The 18,124-nt window shown below is 38.1% G+C and overlaps 1 protein-coding gene across 1 annotated transcript in view; it reads right to left on the bottom strand.

Moving 5' to 3' along the window:
* ARHGAP15 (Rho GTPase activating protein 15) overlaps positions 1 to 18,124 on the bottom strand; it is a 602,381-nt gene that overhangs the window by 502,379 nt on the left and 81,878 nt on the right. The window contains exon 4 of the mRNA XM_082689352.1: positions 7,890 to 7,951. Coding sequence (XP_082545478.1) covers positions 7,890 to 7,951 — 62 coding nt within the window. The remainder of the gene's footprint in view (positions 1 to 7,889; positions 7,952 to 18,124) is intronic.

Here is an 18,124-nt window from a genome sequence, read left to right as displayed (position 1 = left end):
CCCAGTTTCTCTAACTCTGAAGCCTATAATCTGGTGACTAATTTATGCTGTCTTTTTTTAAGAATTAAGCATAACTATATTGGTTCAGGAGATTGTCAATGTCAGATTTCACCATGGTTTTAGTTGAAATGCTCACATTATAAAAGCCAGTGTGTATAGTCTGTGACAAGGTAGAAGCCATGTAGGTTTCCATATAAACTACTTTACCTGATGTTAATTGGAAGGACAGAGCAAAGGCTCACCACTTCTAAACTCTCCACTTCCCTTAGAAGTTGCACTGATTTAAAGGAATCACGCAAAGCACCATTCAACTCCTCAGAAGAAGCTGGAAGCGGGGGGTGCTCCTAATGATGCTACCTCTGTCTTTTTTCTGTTGGGGAATTATTCTGGTCTGTGATGAGCCGACTCATGTGCAGTCAGTGACGATCATGCAACCAGGAAGGGAGTCAAAAGCTTATCGTCTAAGAGTGGCTGAGAATTCACTAATGGGAACAACTTTTAACCCATGACTTAAGTTGGAACCTGACTCTGGGAATGATGTACTCTGGGCGTTTGACCACTTGCATCACAATATCTGTCTTGTTCATTCCGCATCCGCTGGGTTTGGTTTGTGCTGCCTCTAGTTCTCAAGATATCAGTGGAAAAGCTTGGTCACCTTGTTACCGTAACTCAGGAGCCTCTTGGATGACATTGTCAGCTCTGGAGAGAGCTGTGAAAAGGGTCAATTGGCAAGGTTTTGCCCTGACTCAAACCTTTAACACTTTCTCTCTGCAACTGAATCCTTATAGGTGACTGCTGTCCAGTATATTGAGAGACAACTCAGGAAGTGAATTACTTCTGCAAACTTGAAGGTCTTAGCCAGAACAGGTGGGTCTCACAGTTTCTGCTAAGACTTCTAAAATAGACATTTCAAGGATAAAGCGGTTTTCAGAAAAGAGAGAAAGCCCTACTCCCCTATTTCCTTCAAAGATATGGACATCATTGCAAACTTCTTTGAGCTTTTCCACTTCCAAGAACAGTGTCTGACATTTAGTAGGTGCTCATTAAAGGTTTTTGAGCAAAAGAATATATGGGCTCTCAAATTTCATGTCACATCTCTAGATTTTTCCTGCTCTGTGTTTGCTATTCAGTAACAAGCACTACAAAAGCACGAACCTCCTGTATTTCTCTTCTCTCTTCTTCAGTTCCCTAGGGGTTTAATATGTCATTCCTAGCATTAAAAGAAAAAAAAACAAACAAACAAGCAAACAAAAAAGATAACTATCTACTGCTTCTGGTTTAGTGTATATTTTCTTCTAATTTATAATTCTACTGGAAAAACCTGAACTTTTCCTGAGGTCTTCCTGACCTCTCAGAGGTGTGTCTGTGAGAGGAGCTATTGTGCACACCTTGGTCCCCACTCTGTGCTGGCAATTATATCTGGTATTTTGGCCTTGTTAAGTAATTGAAATGCAAAGTCAGTCACCAGTAGCTATTGAACATCTACCAGAGAACAATAAAAATTACAAGGACTGAATATATAAAGTCAAATAAGAAGACCTCCCTGAATTTCCCTTTAACCCACGGGGACACAGGCAAGAAGCATGGAAGCACATGGCACTGGGAGGTGGGTTTGGGACCTCATATTACAGACAAGCAAACTGAAACTTAGTGAGTCTACATCCTACCCAAGGGCATAGAATTCACAAATATGGGAGTCAAGACAAGTCTCCTGGAGCCTGAAGACCACATTCATGCCCGTGTATCCATTGTCTTCAGAGCAGGGGTCATGCAGCTTTTCCTCAGTCATTTTGGGCATCTCTACACAGAGCCTCATCATAGGTTTTGAGAAAGGAAGATAAAGAACTTTTGTCAAACAAGCACTTAAATGTCTTTCTTCTTGGAGCTGAGCCACTTCTTAGCCTGGCTTGGAATGTTGCAGACTTATCCTTCCCAATATGGCTAGCAGGTGAATTTATCCATTAGTGGGAGCCAATGAATGAATGTTTCACCAACTCATCATCAAAACTGTATTGACATTTTTTTCCTATTTTTCCACACAGAGGGAAAAAAACACAAACTATTGGATAGATTTAGGGCTAAGGAAGACACATAGGTCAGGAAATAGTCAACCTCAGTAAGTCAGAGGTGTTAGGAATAGGTAGACAGTCTCCCCACAAATTGATAGGTAACAGTCAGGTGAGGGATTGATATTGGTACTAGAGATTTAATGCAGGGAGCAGATTTCCACTCAAGAAATGCAAGTATTTATCTTATTTTTCTTATGACAAAAAACAAAAACAAGTCACATTGAAGGTGGGAAGAGGTGCTTACTGCAATCAGAGGGGGAAGAACTAAATTTGAATGACAATTATTTATATGTATGCAACTGGTGGGACATTATATCCAAGTGAGACACTTCACAAAACTTTCCTAAAACAAATCCTCAGTTGTGGAGGTGGGAGGTGGGAGGTGGGAGTTGGGGAAATCCCCCCAAACCCAAAAAAACACAGCCATCAGCCAGGCAGAAAACTTTTTGCATTCTACAAAATGGACACCAGGTGGCAGCACATAATAACAGCAGCTTTATAATTGCTTCTCTGAAGACCGCTTGATGGAAAACAGTTCTTAAAATATTCGTTACCATTATAAGCATTTGTTAGCTTGAGCTCAGGTTTCACACATTCACTTGTTTTATATCCTACACCCACCTCTCCTATGCTTCCTTTAGGTAATGACGGGTGGCCAACCAAAAGTCAGAGGAAAATACAGATGAGACAACTTCATAAATTTCAGATCGTCTTGGGCCACCTGCCTTTATTATCGGACTTGATCACACTGGACTTGACATGATTCCCACAGTGGTGGGAGTGAAAGTGATTTACTCTAGTAAATCCTGACTGATTGTGCATAAAATCCTTTGGTCACTGTTAAGTGTTCTGACTCATTCTCAAACTGGTGGGTTAGGAAATTATTTCTTCTCTCTCATACTCCGAGTCTCTTTTAAATTACCACTGCTAAAAGTGGGCCAAAGAGACCCTGAGGTATAAATATACACATCTCTGTCAGTATTGCAAAAAATGTAAAATCTTGATACATCCGAAGAGCTATTAGATGTTGGGAATTATAACAGAGCATATGTTGGAAATCCTAAGACTGAAGCAAACTTCTACAACGTAGCTTCTGTATTCTGTACTATCCAAATCTTCCCTCCAGTCCTCACTACCAAGCAAAAAAGGAGAGAAAGACAATTCAGTCTGGGAGAATATATTGGGCTCCTGAGCAGAAAGTGCTAAAGAAAAAAAAAAACAAGTTCACATTAGCAGGGTACTTTGGCATCATGTTCTAACGGAAGTCTCTTCTGAGAAACAGCTGTTCAAAAAAGAAGGGGAGGAAGGAAGGAAGGAAGAATGGATGGATGAAATTCAGAAAAGAAAAACAAGAGTCTCATACTTCTAGGCTCTGGGGTGAAAATGGGCGCTAGTAGACATAAACACTCTACTACCCTCACTCCTTTTCTTCCTGTACTCCTTTTCTGCTCATCTTATCACCCCAAGTACTTTCCATGCCTCCAAAGAGTAGAGCAGAGGGATAGCTGGATGTGATCAGATGTACATAGCCACCAGCGAGATGATAAAGGGACAGGCATGAAGGGAAAGTGACAGGCGTGGTTGGAGACATAGTGTCCACGCCATCAGGTGCCTTTTGTAAATGTAAGTACTGAAAACAGCTTCTCACTGGGGTCTCACAGAGCTTCAGAGGGGCCTGGGCTGCCTCCTTTTGGAGATGGAAGTCCCCAAATGAAGGAATTCCTAAACTAAAACATAGAAAAGCAAAACATATTTTCAAAGTTAATAATTCAAAAAATTACAGGTGAGTGCTGAATGTCTTCAACTTCCAATCCCGTCTGCGTATCATGTGATAATTTATAGAACGCCATTTCAAGACAAGGCTAAACTTATGGCCCTTTATGTAAGATATAGCACATGAGTTCTCCTTCCTTCTACTCACTCTCGTTCATATCCAGAGAGAGAGGTCCAGCTCTTGTCAGAGAGAAAGAAAAATATATAAATGAGGAAGGCTAAACAAAAAGGAAAAGGCGGGGAAGGAAGGAAGGAAAATAAAAACACAATGCATGGTGGGAATAAGCTTTCATGGATTTTTGAATAGAAAACTTTATAGGGAGTAATAAAATGATGTTTTCTAAGTGATAACTGAAGCCCTTGGTACTGTAAATGGTATGAAATAACAGGGCCATTTTTGTGTCCTGGCCCTAAGAATCTTCTAAGCAAGAGAGGAAATTCTAACCTACTACAAACAGAGGACCGGGCTAAAATCAGGTACTAACTATACATACAATAAGGTTTGGGAGAAAAGAGGTTAATACCAGTGATCAATTTTCTTCATTTGTAAAATTGAAAGTGAAATAATAATATAGCCTACCTTAGAGTATCATTTCAGTATTACCGGTGAAGCATTTAACTAAGTATTTTACGGAATAAGCATTTAGTAATAGTGCTTATTAACTCATTAAAATGTATAACAGATATAAAGTACTTTGATAAGTGGGCAAAAGGCAATCAAAAGACATTTATATTAGAAATGCAAAGTATAGCAACTATGGTATACTATTTAATATTTTCTAAATTTTCTAGGGAATAAAAATGACACAATTTTTCAAGGTTATGATTAAACTGAGCCTTTTGTTACTAGTTACTAAAACATACCAACACCTTGGACAAGCGATATGGCAATACATAACATTTAAAGACGCTTATGTGATTTAATCAATTATTCCAGGCTTAGCATTTATCTTTAAAAAATAAAAGAAACATTGACAAATAATAGGAGTTTTGCTGCTATTATAACTATTTTAGTATAAATATATTTAGCATAAATATATTTAGTATAAGACTGGAATCAACTTAAAATTCAAACAAAAGAGGAGTGTAGCAATGGTTTGGTATATTAGTGTCATCAAGCCGGTGGGATATTACATGCTATTAAACATGGTGACTATAGCTACAGCATTAAGTGTTTATTAAAAACAATAATAATAAAGAGTAAAATTACGGAACAATATGGACCAAAGTTAAAGGTTTTTGGTCACTGAGGACTTTCATCAGCAAGGTAAATAGATAATGAGATACTTGGAAAAGATATTTACAAAGTCCAAAGTTGATGAGGTATTACTACCTCTATGACATTAGGAGTTCTTTCAAAAATAAAGTGAGAAGATTAATAGAAAATCATCAAAGTTGACACCTAGGCGATTCTGAGTACAAAACCTGGCCAACTCTAAGTGGCTGAAGTCATGATCCACTGAAATGCCAATGAGAGGAATAAAAATAAATGCAACCATCAACTTGCGAAACTGAGAGTTATACAATGCTCTGTAATGAGATGATGGCAGGACAAGCTCCCTTCTGCTTTGCAGGAGTGTGAACGCGTGTGCTCGCTCGTGCAGGAGGAAGTTTGGCTGCAGGACTCAGTGGATTTATAAATGTGTATCTTACCACCAAGCAATCCTTCACTCCTGGATATATGTCCCAGAGACAATACCTAGTGGCTGTTAAGGAGAGATATATGCGTGGCTTATCGCAAGGTTGTTTGGAGGAAATGGAAAGAGTTAGGGACAAATAGGGGTCCACTGCTCAGAGATTAGGTAAAATTTGGTATATGTACCCAATGGCAAAATGGGTGCAGTTGGAAGAAGTGAACTCATTTTATATAGATACTGACCCATGTCCAAACACTAACACTAAATAAAGGTAGTAAGAAACAGAGTGAAGCTTATAACACAAAAAGGCATCTGGAATTTAGGACACATTCACATACTCAACAACTACACACTATTTGCTAGAATGCCACACATATAACCACACCAGCATATGGAGAGTGAATTTGATGAACGTTAACAGTCTACAGGGCACTAAAGTGAGGACTGGAGATGGTGGATAAAATAAAACCAGCTAAGGTTCTCACCCAGAATGATGATAATACAAAGCCAAACACCGAGCAGTAAAATCGACCCAATTCTGTGCCTGATGTTAAAAAAAAAAAAAAAAAAAAAAATAGTAAAATGTATATAGCTTTAAATGAAAAAATCTGAAAGAATGCATAATTGTATGCAAACTGATTGAAATAATAGTGAAATGCAGTACAAACTAATGTTTGTATGAATTTAAACTCGAGCACAAAAATGATTTGCAAACTGATTAAAGTAACAACAAATGAAACAAATACAAAATGGTATACACACTGACTGAAACTGCCTAAAAATGTGTTTGTGCGAGTTAGCTGGGGAAAGAGCCTTGCTCTGCTCCTCTGCTTTTTTCTTGACACCAACCTCTAGGAAAAGATTTTATAAGGATGGTTTCTGGGCAAAACAGCTATGAAACCATTTTGGTGGGGCATCATCTTTATTTTCTGGAAGTCCTTTCAGTATCTCCTCCTCTTCAACACATGAGGCTTGAGGCTGACACCACAGCTCTCACCTCCTCTCTCCTACCAAGCCTCAGTGAACGCCGAAGTGGTAACTTAAACAACTCCTTGGGTCCTTTCCTGTCCCTCTTTAGACTTTATGAGAATGTAACTTGTAAGGTAAGAGAGGGTCTTATTCTCTTAAGTCATTGCTGCATCCTCAATACTACTCCCTTGAGTTGGTATACTTGAGAATGAGGTCCAAGGGAAAGGGGGACACTAGAGTGGCTTAGCCAAAGTCAAAAAATCATCCTGCCGCCGTTTCAGAGTCTGACTCCTTAAACCAGATTATCCACTGGCATGGGGACAAGTCCCCTCTCTCCTGGACCCTTCCAGGGAGTGTGGCTGCAGAGTAACTATGCAGAACCGGTGTAGAAGAGGGTTCAAGGCCCTGTTTATTATCCCAGACTAAAACCCAATAAAAGCCAAAAATAGAGCTTGTTCTTTAAAATTGAAATAGCTTGGGAGAATTATGGATGGTTGTTTTCTCCAGTTTTACTTCCTTTAAATAAAAATATACATACTCCATTATAGGCAGCAAACAAAAGCACACTTTATGGTCTATTGTTGGCCAGAGTGCCATTCCAGTAATGAATTGCATTATACAATTAACAAGTGTCCCATTGTGTAGCTAATTAGTACTTTCATCCTTTATGGTTTTAACTGTTAATAATACAGTCATAAGCAAATGCCTTGTCTCCCGATTTGAGCACTTCTACATATCTTTGTAGCTTACATATCACCTAGCACAAAGCAAAGCACATAATAGTATGTATTCAAGAAACAGAAAACATTCTAAAATGGAAACGATTATTTCTGAAGAACCCATCCATAGAGAAGGTCTAGCATCTTTCTCTACCTTTCTATCAACCTCATTTTTTCCTTCGAAAAACTGGGAAAAACTAGTGCTGTGGCACGGGAATTCTTATTTTCTTTTTCTAATTTCTCTTACCAACTCTGTGTCAATTTCACTTCCAAATATGGCAATATTCAACTTTTTACCTGATGGATGATTTTATTTTCCTTTGATTTTTATCTGAGCAGGAAATATATTTCAAATCCCCCAATCTTCAAAAATTATGCTCCCAGTATATTGTAGGGAGATTTTTATATATTGCAAAATGATTAATCTGTCAATCTTAAAAATCAAGACCCGTTATCTTATCTATTGGCGTGCTTTTTAAGATTTCAGGTTCCAGGAGGACAAGAAGCACCTCATTTAATATTATGTGCAACAATATGGAATGTAGTGCTTTATTGGAAAATTGTAATTATATTAAAAATAATGTTGAGCATAGTAATAACAGAGGGAAATAGACTAGTCTTGTACCATAAGGCCTTCCTTTCTAAACAACAGCAGTGACCCAAGTGGAGGAGATGGATAACTATCATAGTTATGTAAAAGTGAATGGAGGAACATTTATTACCTTAGCTTCTTTCCACCATCCGCAATTTTAGCTTTCTGCAGATAACCTTCTTTTTCAACCATCTGCAAGAAGAATGCATACATTAAAATGGTGACAAGCCCTTATGCATTATTATTTTGAATGAACCTATGCTTTCCAATAGTCACTGCAGTGATGGAAGTTTCCAGTCATAGAAGCTCATTAATAATGCATATATAGCTTATGGGAAGTGCCTGCAAGATCAAAGTCATTACAAGCCGTTAAATATCCAAAAGAAAGATTACAAAGAGTAATGCGAATGATTTGTTAGATGGTGATACACCTTTACCCACTTTTCCTCCTGGGCATTGAAGTCACTTGTGTAAAAAAGTGATTAAAAATGGCAAAACAAAAACAGATTTAATGTCTTCCTTAATTTTACTGATCAACTTCAGAAAAGTTCTTTGTCCCTTCTAATCCTCACCACCTCATGCATCGGCTGAAGCCAGGAAGTGGAAAGAATTCAGTAGAACCAAGTATCTGAGCCAGCTGAACCATGAAAGGGCATTTAAAACAGTGACACTTCATGCAGTTTGTTCAGGGACCAAGAAACACTGTAGCAGCACCGTTCCATTAGCCTCTTCCATAATGCGGGTTTGCTTTCTTTCCTCTTTGTATTTATTGGCTTTCGTTGCTAATACAGCCGCAAGTTTCTTAAAGGAGATTCAACAATTTGTGATCACTTCACAGAGGTTTTTGTGGAGCTCTAGGCTAAATAAATGTACAACGCGAATTGTGATGAGTTGACTCGCAGCGCAGCCTTTGGTAGGTGTTTCCATTTCTGAGAACCCTATTGCCACTTTCCCATCTCTCCCACATACCTGTCTCTCAAGTCCTTACCCTGTGTTCCGTCTTTTCACTAGAGATGAATTGTCCGCAATCTTCCACCCTATCTTAACTGCTAAAAGCTTTTAGAAGTCACCTGCTTAAGGTCAAAGGACCACATTCCCTCAATTCCACCCTGTATGTTTCCCTCCAACTAATATTCCACTCCACCGTGTCCCCCATCCCAGAACTCCTAAATACATTAAACCTACTTTAAAATTGAATTTGTCTGTCTATTGTTAGAGGGTCCTTCCAAGATTCCTCTGTAATCTCTTCTAGATGCCCCAGATCCCCATTTTCACTATCATAGCACTTATTGGGTTGTATTATAATTGTCCATTGACAGTAGTGCCCCCTTATTTGCAGAGGATACCAAGATCCCAAGACCGCCAGTGGATGCCCAAAATCTTGGATAGTACCGAACCATGTATATATACACTATGTTCTTTCCTATATATACATACCTGAGATAAAGTTTAACTTATAAATTAGACATAGTAAGAGATTAAAAACAGTAGCTAATAATAAACTGAAGTAATTATTATAACAATATACTATAATAAAGGTTAGGTGAATGTGGTCTCTATCTCTCAAAACATCCTGATGCAGTATGCTCACCCTTCCTCTTGTGAAGATGTGAGATGATAAAATGCCTACAGGAGGAGATGAAATGAGGTGAATGAAGTAGACATTGTGACATAGTGCTAAGCTACTATTGATCTTCCAACGATATGTTGGAAGGAGGATTGTCTGTTCCCAGAATGCTGTGGACCATAGGTAACTGAAATTGTGGAAACTGAAATCGTAGATGAGGGGACTACTGTATGTGGCTGTACCTGCACCTGGGCCATGATTGTACCTTTTACACCCTGATTCCCAGCACCTTCAGTACTTGCTGACACCAATAAACACAATTATAAATATTGTTTAAACAAATTAGTAGAGGCATGAGTGACCATTTTAGAGTTTTAAAAAATCTTTATAGAAAATGGAAAAAGCCAAAAAGTCCATCTGTCTATGAAAAGTGAAGGGAAGAGATGTTTGGGGATGAATGAGTTTCCCCAAAACCTCTAAAATTCCAACAGTTAATGAATTGGCTATTTACAAGACTCTGATGTGGGTGAGATCTTTTCTGGCTTGTTCATTATTACATTCCTAACACATAGCACAGTATTTGCCTATTAAAATCTGATGGGGGGAGGGGGTTTGGGAGAAGAGGGTGGGATTATGAACATTGGGGAGGGTATGTGCTTTGGTGAGTGCTGTGAAGTGTGTAAACCTGGTGATTCACAGACCTGTACCCCTGGGGATAAAAATATATGTTTATAAAAAATAAAAAATTAAAAAAAAAACTTAACTAACAAGTTAATAATAAACAGTTTCATTAATGGACAAAAAAAATCTACTTAATGAATATATTTTTAATAAATGATAATGAAGATATTAATAATGATTCCTAGCAAAGTTTTTCACATATCTACATTTCTGGAAAATTCTATTTCAGCATATTATCTACAGTTTAAAAGAGTCTACAGAGGTCTTTTGGATAATTTTTAGAATCATGATGTTCAATGATATATTTTTGTACTTGGATGCATCTATTTGTTTTTCCCACCTTTTATTCTATGTATGTTGTCTTCTTCTTTTTTTTTTTTTTTTTCTTTTTAGTGCCAGAAAGTTTTGTTTGTCTACCCCCCAAAACCTCTATAATAAGTTCAGTGTTTCACTCTGGGCATCACTGGTTTCTACAAATGTTTGGAAGAAAGATGTTTTCAGTAGCAATTAGCATCACAGAGATGGTCCCTTTCTTTAGTAATGTATATTGAGAAATTTTGTTGTGTAACCATAGACGAAATTCATTGTTTTATTAAAGCATTCTCCCGATGACAATAAAATAGTTTCCAAATTCTGAATTTTCTACTAAAAAGCTACAAACTTCTCAACCTATCATAAGAATCGATGCATGAGTTCTCTACGAAGAGTATTGCCTTCTTCCCCACAAAAAACTCACTAAAAGACTACGGGGTGGACATGTAGTGCCCAGAATGTATTATTGATGGACATTTCTTTAAAAAGGGAAGAGAAATGCAAAAGCAAAAAACTAATACTGTTTCAGGGAAAGACCAATACAAGCAAGCTTGAGATACATACTTAAAAATTCTCTCTCCTCGAATCTATAAGAAATGTTTCTCCAGACATGCCTGGACCTTTTCAGGATATTAAGATTAAGGCCAGGGGCTGGATCTCATGTTAAGATGCTATTGTCATAGACAATAGAATCAGCACAGTTGTGTCTTCTCATTGTGACATCATTGTCATCAAACGGGCTTAGCCAGTTCCCATGGTCTTGGGTCAATCCATTAAAGTTTCCAGCCATGGACACAGAGAGGCCCCAGAAAAAGGAAAGAGGTGAGTAGCAAGTTAGTTTTCTTCTCCTATGTCATCTTCCAAAGTCCAAGCTGCCTCTCAGGTCATTAGAAGTAGTTAATAGTCCTGGGATTATGCACCCTTACAATACTTACAACTACCATATATGTGTTTACATATCTACACCTACTGACATGTAGTTATATACATGTACAATCATCACGTGTGTGTTCCCATTTCTGGGATCAGGTGTTCATTTCTCTCAATTGCCTCTTCTATACTTCATATATCCTCATTCACTCTTTCAACATATTTTCATTTAGTAACATCCCCTGACCCTTAAATACCAGCTGCTCTGCTCACAATGGAACTGCAAAGATTAATAGGACCTTTTTAATCTTCTGGGGACTTATGTGCTTGTGAGCGTACATGCAAAATACTTGTGCTCTTCTCTTTTGAGGACTGTATACCGTAGTCCCCTCTAGTCATCTCAGTGACTCAGACCAGCTTCTGCCCTGGAAATGAAAATTCTAACCAGTCTCCCTACACTGAAAGCACAGCATTATTTTAAGCCCCCTGCTGGCAAGCAACAGTTCCATGAGGTAGATTTAATTACTTTATTATTTCTTGTCATAATGCTTTGAAATAACTCACCATGTTTCAGACACTAGAAATCAGTTATTCTGGAAGGCTCATAAGAGCTGAAGGAAGTATTAAAACAAGCAGAAGATTGCTATGTATTTTGTTTGTAGATTTATATATGGTTCCATATTAATTATTCTAATTATTTATTCCTTCTCTATGTTAATCCCATCGTTTGAAGGGAATGATAATCTTTAAACTACAGTTGAGAATGCTGGTCATCTAAGGCTCAGATACTCTTATCTCGTAATTTGGAAAATTATGTGTAGCTTTATGTCTAACTTTAGGATACTGTATGCCAAGTTTCAGGCCAACTTAAAGTTCTTTAAAGTACAGGAACTCCCTGAACTTTGTATACTTAAGAAATGTCAACCAATCTTTAGATGCTGAATCTGGCTTCTTGAGCTATTTGTCCAATGTCCCTTAGAAACCCTATTTAATGTTAAGTGGCAGGGAAGATCAGCAATTTGTCCAGATTGGATGCCAGCCAGTCTGCTAACATTGAAGAAGTACTCAGCAGACACAACTGTGCTGAGATATAGATGAGAAGAATGAATGGCAGTGGGATACCCAGATAGCACCTGTTTATCAACCTAAGTTGGAGGCTATAGACAAGGCGGGAGTGCAGAAGACAACCTTTGATTAATGGTAACAATTGTGGAAGAAAGACCAGCCTGTAACCGTAAGTACAGGCACCGCAATTTATTATGTGAAGACTTCATGTTGTTCTCAGATAAAAGAAGTAGAATAAAAAGGAACAAGCTTTCATCTACACCAATCCACCACAAGAATTCTGTTAAAATGTATCTTTATGAATAGAAATGAACTGAATCGAAGACTACCCCCAGATTTTGATGAGAAGGGATTGACCTTATTTTTTTTTTTTTTTTCTGAGAAGGGATTGACTTTCAACACCAGAATCACAAAGCCCTATGCTTCACAATACTTGTTCTGTTGATATATTTAAAGTTATTGTTCTTTTACTCTTTGTTCTGACTCTGTGTTCATGGGCAACCCTCTGACTCCTAATTCAGCTTCTGAGGTCCTTTGATGTACAACATGGGTGACTTAAGTAGTCAGTGTTAGTACATCTCCCATTATAAATTTATAAATCAGAGTTATTGCTTATATATCAGCCTCTTATAAATTCAGTTACTATGAGATAGGTCCAAGAGATCCTGACCATTGAGAAATGAAATCTTTCTAGATCCACAAAGCTGAGGCAGGTGCCACCCCTGAACTGGAGTGAGCTTTTTAACGTAGCTCCCCCGTGAAACTTTCTGTATGACGGACTGCCCTTCCTCTCTTAACGTAGCTCCCCCGTGAAACTTTCTGTATGACTGACTGCCCTTCCTCTCTGAGTACTCTGCATCATCTCTCTATAAGCACAACCCTGAGGCCATCATTTTCAAACAGATGTAGCACTTAATCATTTTCCTATTTTTTTTTCAAAGATTTTGTTTATTTATTTGACAGACAGAGATCACAAGTAGGCAGAGAGGGAGGCAGAGAGAGAAGGGGAAGCAGGCTCCCTGATGAGCAGAGAGCCCAATGTGGGACTTGAACTCAGGACCCTGGGATCATGACCTGAGCCGAAGGAAGAGGCTTTAACCCACTGATCCACCAAGGAGCCCCAATTTTCCTATTTAATAGTAAGGTAACGGCTATATTTTTTTTCTGAACTTTTTAAAAATCACAGTACTTTGCTGATAATCTTGCTAGTTTGGATGATTTCTACTAAAAAACACACATCTGGTTATATCATTTTACCTACCTCCAGATGTTGCTTCTCTTTTTTCTTCAATCTCTTTTTTATTTTCCACTATTCACAGAAATAGATATTTCTTCTTCTATTGGTTTTATTTTTTTATCTTTTAAATTACATTTATTTAAAGTGTACATGATGTTTTGATATTCATAGTGAAATGATCATTACTCCAGTCAAGTTAATTAACATATCCATCTCCTCACATAGTTACTTTTTCAAATATTTCTTGCGGTGAGAGCCCCTGAGATCTACTCCTTTAGCAAATTTCTAGGATACACCGTGATATTAGTAACTATAATCACCATGCTATATATATTCATCCTGAATATCTCCATTGGCTTTCCTTCTTGTGACATTGTCTTCAGGTTGGACCACTCTCTTCTGTGGGATTCATTGCCTCCATTTTTCTTCTCAGTCTCCAGTGATTTCTATACTGGCTGTAACTTTATTGCAACAACAGATCAACCGACCATGTTTATGGACTTGGAGTGGACACAATCCATTAAGAAGAGAAACGAAAGCAGAGGGGGCAAAATCACCTTAAAAATCCAGCTTATCCGTACATTGTATATAAAGCACTAATTTAAAAATAATTAGATGCTTAATTTTAGAGCTACTTTACATATAGCTCGAGAATGAAATATGGTGTTTGGCCTAACATAAGAACATAATTTACTGTGTATGTACTTTTCAAGAGTGGTAAACCAAAATTCAAGCTGCATACAGTGCCTACATGAAAAGGAGAGCAGAAGAAAAGTGAAGGAAAATGATTCTCTGTCGTACACGAGCGGTGTCTGGAAAAAACCACTAAGCATTCTCAGAGAGGCTGGTCTTGATTTCAGGTTTCAGAGTTAGGCATGGTTTGCCCATCGTAACTTATTTATGCCCATTAGTATATATGTTGTGCAAGGCTTGCATGGACATCCTGCCCTTCCTGCTTCCTCGGAGAATGAGAGAACATGTTGGGCTTTGGGGTTCTGCTGAATGTCTTGAACCGTTTTTCAAATGCTGGGTTTGGCAAAGCACAAGTTATGTGTTGCCAAATGCTTTTCCCCATCATTTTAAACCCCTGTGTATTTCAAGGGAAATTTTACCCACATGTCTCTGATTTATTTACCCCTAACTCATCAAAATGTCATCTTGAAAAAGCTGCTATTGGATGTTGGAGAACTCCCGTGGCTTTTTCCCTGAGCCTTTCATCTTGTAACCAGTGTGTTTCATTTGGCCTCCACCAAACAAGTCCAGGTTCTGTTCGGGAAACCGGCTGATGAGGGGACTTTCCTATGTCTCAAGAGTTTTCCTCAGCCTTCTGGAGGCTTTTCTTGTATGCCACTTCTTGCTCATCCTTAGTTTCTTTCTTCTTCCCTAAGTTATATTTCTTTGTATCTTTGATTTAAATATGTTGCTCTTTCTTTGCCTGTCGTTGGAATTCAGAAAGGAATGGCCTTCCCAGTTCCTGTCTGGGCAATTTATTAGTGTAATTCAATTGTTTCGTTATAACCTAATTTTGTTCTAGGCAGTAAGGAAGAAAGCATTGCTCAATGTTAATAGCCTTTGTTGTTGGTGGTGTGTGTGTGTTCTTTTTCTCTACTTTAGACTTAAATGAAATTCAAATGTGAATGGGAGATGTTACTGTAACCTGTTTCTGTCTTTTAATGGCTTGTAATCTCCTTACCATCACCTTAAGACCCTTCATCATCTGAGCACTGCCTCCCTCTCCCTGCACCCCCCAACCCACTTCCCTTGTTCACTACATTCAAGTCTAGTATGGCAGTCTGGTAGTTTTTTGATGTTTGTTTGTTTTTAAAGATTTTATTTATTTATTTGAGGGAGAGAGCACAGATAGAGAGTGAGAGGGAGAAGCAGGGTCCCCGCTGAGCAAGGAGCCAGCGCAGACCAATCCCAAACTCCTGGGATCGTCACCTGAGCTGAAGGCAGACTCTCAACTGACGGAGCCACCCAGGTGACTGAGGAAGTCTTGCAGGTTTTTTTGTTTTTGTTTTTTTTTAATGAACTAATTTTGTTCTCACCTCCAGGTCTTTACATTTGCTTTTCCTCCTATTCACAACCTCTTCAAGTTCTTTGCTTGACAAACTGTGTGTCCTGCAATCTCAATTTAAATGTCCCTTTCAAAGAGTGCTTTTAAGACTCCTTAATCCAGGCTAGGTTAGCCCTTCCTTCATGGGAAATTATTTTTCTGCTGCCACAGCATGTTTTGTAATTCGCATTTAAAGAATGATGCCTTCCTTTATTTGTTTAATACTACTCTTCATTCCTAGGTTGAAGGAATGAAAGCTCCTCAAGAAAGGGACATGACTATCTAGTATGTCATTGCATACCACAAACTTAGCATAGCGCCTAGCACAAGGATGGCCTCAGTAAATACAGAAATTAATAAAGACACTTCTGTTGGATGAAAGGAAGGGCACAGGAAACAACAACCAGGAGATGGTTTCTATTAGATTTATTAAATTATATAACTTATGATTAGCACACTACCAACTTGAAGGTCTGGGAGGATGTTATTTCAGAAAACCTAATTTTATCTTACTAAAGTCAAATATTTAAAGTCTGAAGAGCTTTTGGAAATTTTGTTTGATTTTTTTTTTTAACTATTTAAGGAAAGCACAACCTGATCAATAGAATTATTCCCCCCAAAGTGGCTGTCCTTTGTTTTAAAATAAGAAAACACAGTATGCTTACAATGTCTTTCATCCTCAAAGCCCTCACAAGTATTAATTAATCCACAAAATGATATCTGGCTCCAAAAGGTAGAATCTGAGACTTAAGGTTTATCTGCAAAAGCCTGCTTTGCCCCCAAGCCATGGCAACTTCCTGAGCTCTGTCCTACAAATCCTCCTAGCTCAGGAGGCAGCAGATGATTCTCTAAAACCTGCCACAGGCTTTTGACTCCTGCAGGGTTATCCATAGACTGTCTCAGACTCTTTTGATAAAAATAAAGATGATAAAAATTTAGCATGTTATAAGCACAGTTATTTTTGTGGAGCATTTCTTTCAGGGAAAAAGGGAAAGTGCCCTGAAAATAATGAGGTATCATGAACAGTTAGAACGTGAAATATACAAGATTGGGAAACAATCGCATATTAGTATATTTGACGTTTTGTGTGCAAAATCTTTGCTGCATTACAGCACTTGTTAAGCACCCATACGGATTCTCAGAAAATAATTTAGATCTCTTGCATTGATAGCATATGGATTTGTATACCATGTGGCATGAATGACGTCACCTGTCAGTGAACTGGGTGGTCTCTGCCATGAGATGTTAGACTCCAGCTAGAAATGTGTTCTTGCCAGTATTCAAAACAAATGCATTATGCTTCTTTTTAACCATGTTGATCATAATCTACTTCATTAAAGGGAGCATTGAGAGGTGAAGCCTGGCTACCGGAGAGTGATAGCATCTATTGGCGCACCGACCGTGGCAGATTCCACTTTTGTAAAGTGAATCATTTTTTCTCCAAGGGGTTAGATCTAATGAGATACTTTTGCCAGTTTCGCTTAAAGCCAAGGCTTCTCATGATTTCTAGAAAATATTCAGGGGAGTTCTGAAATAAAGGAAATGAGATTTATATAGCAAAAAGTGTCGGATATAAATAAGCTCAAAAATCCATATGGTAAAAATAATGAGTAATAACTCCAACTTAAAGAATTTTATTATTTTCTAAGATGTTTTAATGTATACTAGTGCATCTATAGTAGCTCATCCTGGTTGGTACTGTTAAGGGAAACTATTGTGAGACCCTCTGGCTGACTCCAGAAGCAATAGTGGGAAGGAAGGGGAGTAGTAGAGATGAAAATAAGGAACATACCAGATTTGTGGGAACAAATATGTGCATCTAGGTAAAACTAATATAAAGTTGGATTAGTCAGACACAAAGAAAACTTCATGGGTTTTGGAAAAGAATTCAATTCTTGGTGTGAATGGTAATGGATAACAAAAAGTTAAACAGGGGGGTGCTTAGGTAGCTCAGTTGGTTAAGCAACTGACTCTTGATTCAGCCTGAGGTCATTATCTCAATGTCATGAGATCAAGCCACGCGTCAGGCTCTGAGCTGGGCATGGAACTTGCTTGTAATTCTTTCTCTCCCCCTGCCCTTCCCCACCCAGCCCAGCAGGGTTCAGAGAATTTTTCTCATAGAGAACTTCTACAAATAGCAGGCATATATTTATTAACATCTGAAACATCAGTATGATTTTAATACACCTTTCATATCTTATTATTATATCAGTTGACAAACATGTCTTTTCTGAGCAAGTCCTATTGTCAAAAACAATATAAGGAGAAGTTTGGTGTAATAAAGGAAATACAGACCACGACCCTCTAATTTCTAAGCATTACAGGGTAATATACATGGAACAAGTATATTACCCATAAACTGAGGGTGAAAAATACAGAAAAGTGCCAAGATGAAGTAACTAATGGTCACAGAAAATCCAAGCACTCTGAGGGTAAGAGCCACGTCTTAATCATATTACCATTCCTTGCTTGAGGGTGTGTATTTGGGAATATATAATAAATAGGTAAATCAGGGACCATGAGAGACATCTAGAGACTTAATGTCACGGAGAATAAGAAGCTACTGAGTGCTTTGAC

The sequence above is a fragment of the Mustela nivalis genome (genome assembly GCF_964662115.1).
Source record: "Mustela nivalis genome assembly, chromosome: 11".
Classification (NCBI taxonomy): Eukaryota; Metazoa; Chordata; class Mammalia; order Carnivora; family Mustelidae; genus Mustela; species Mustela nivalis.
Note: the sequence above shows the minus strand (reverse complement) of the source record. Positions and strands in the feature narration are given on the sequence as shown.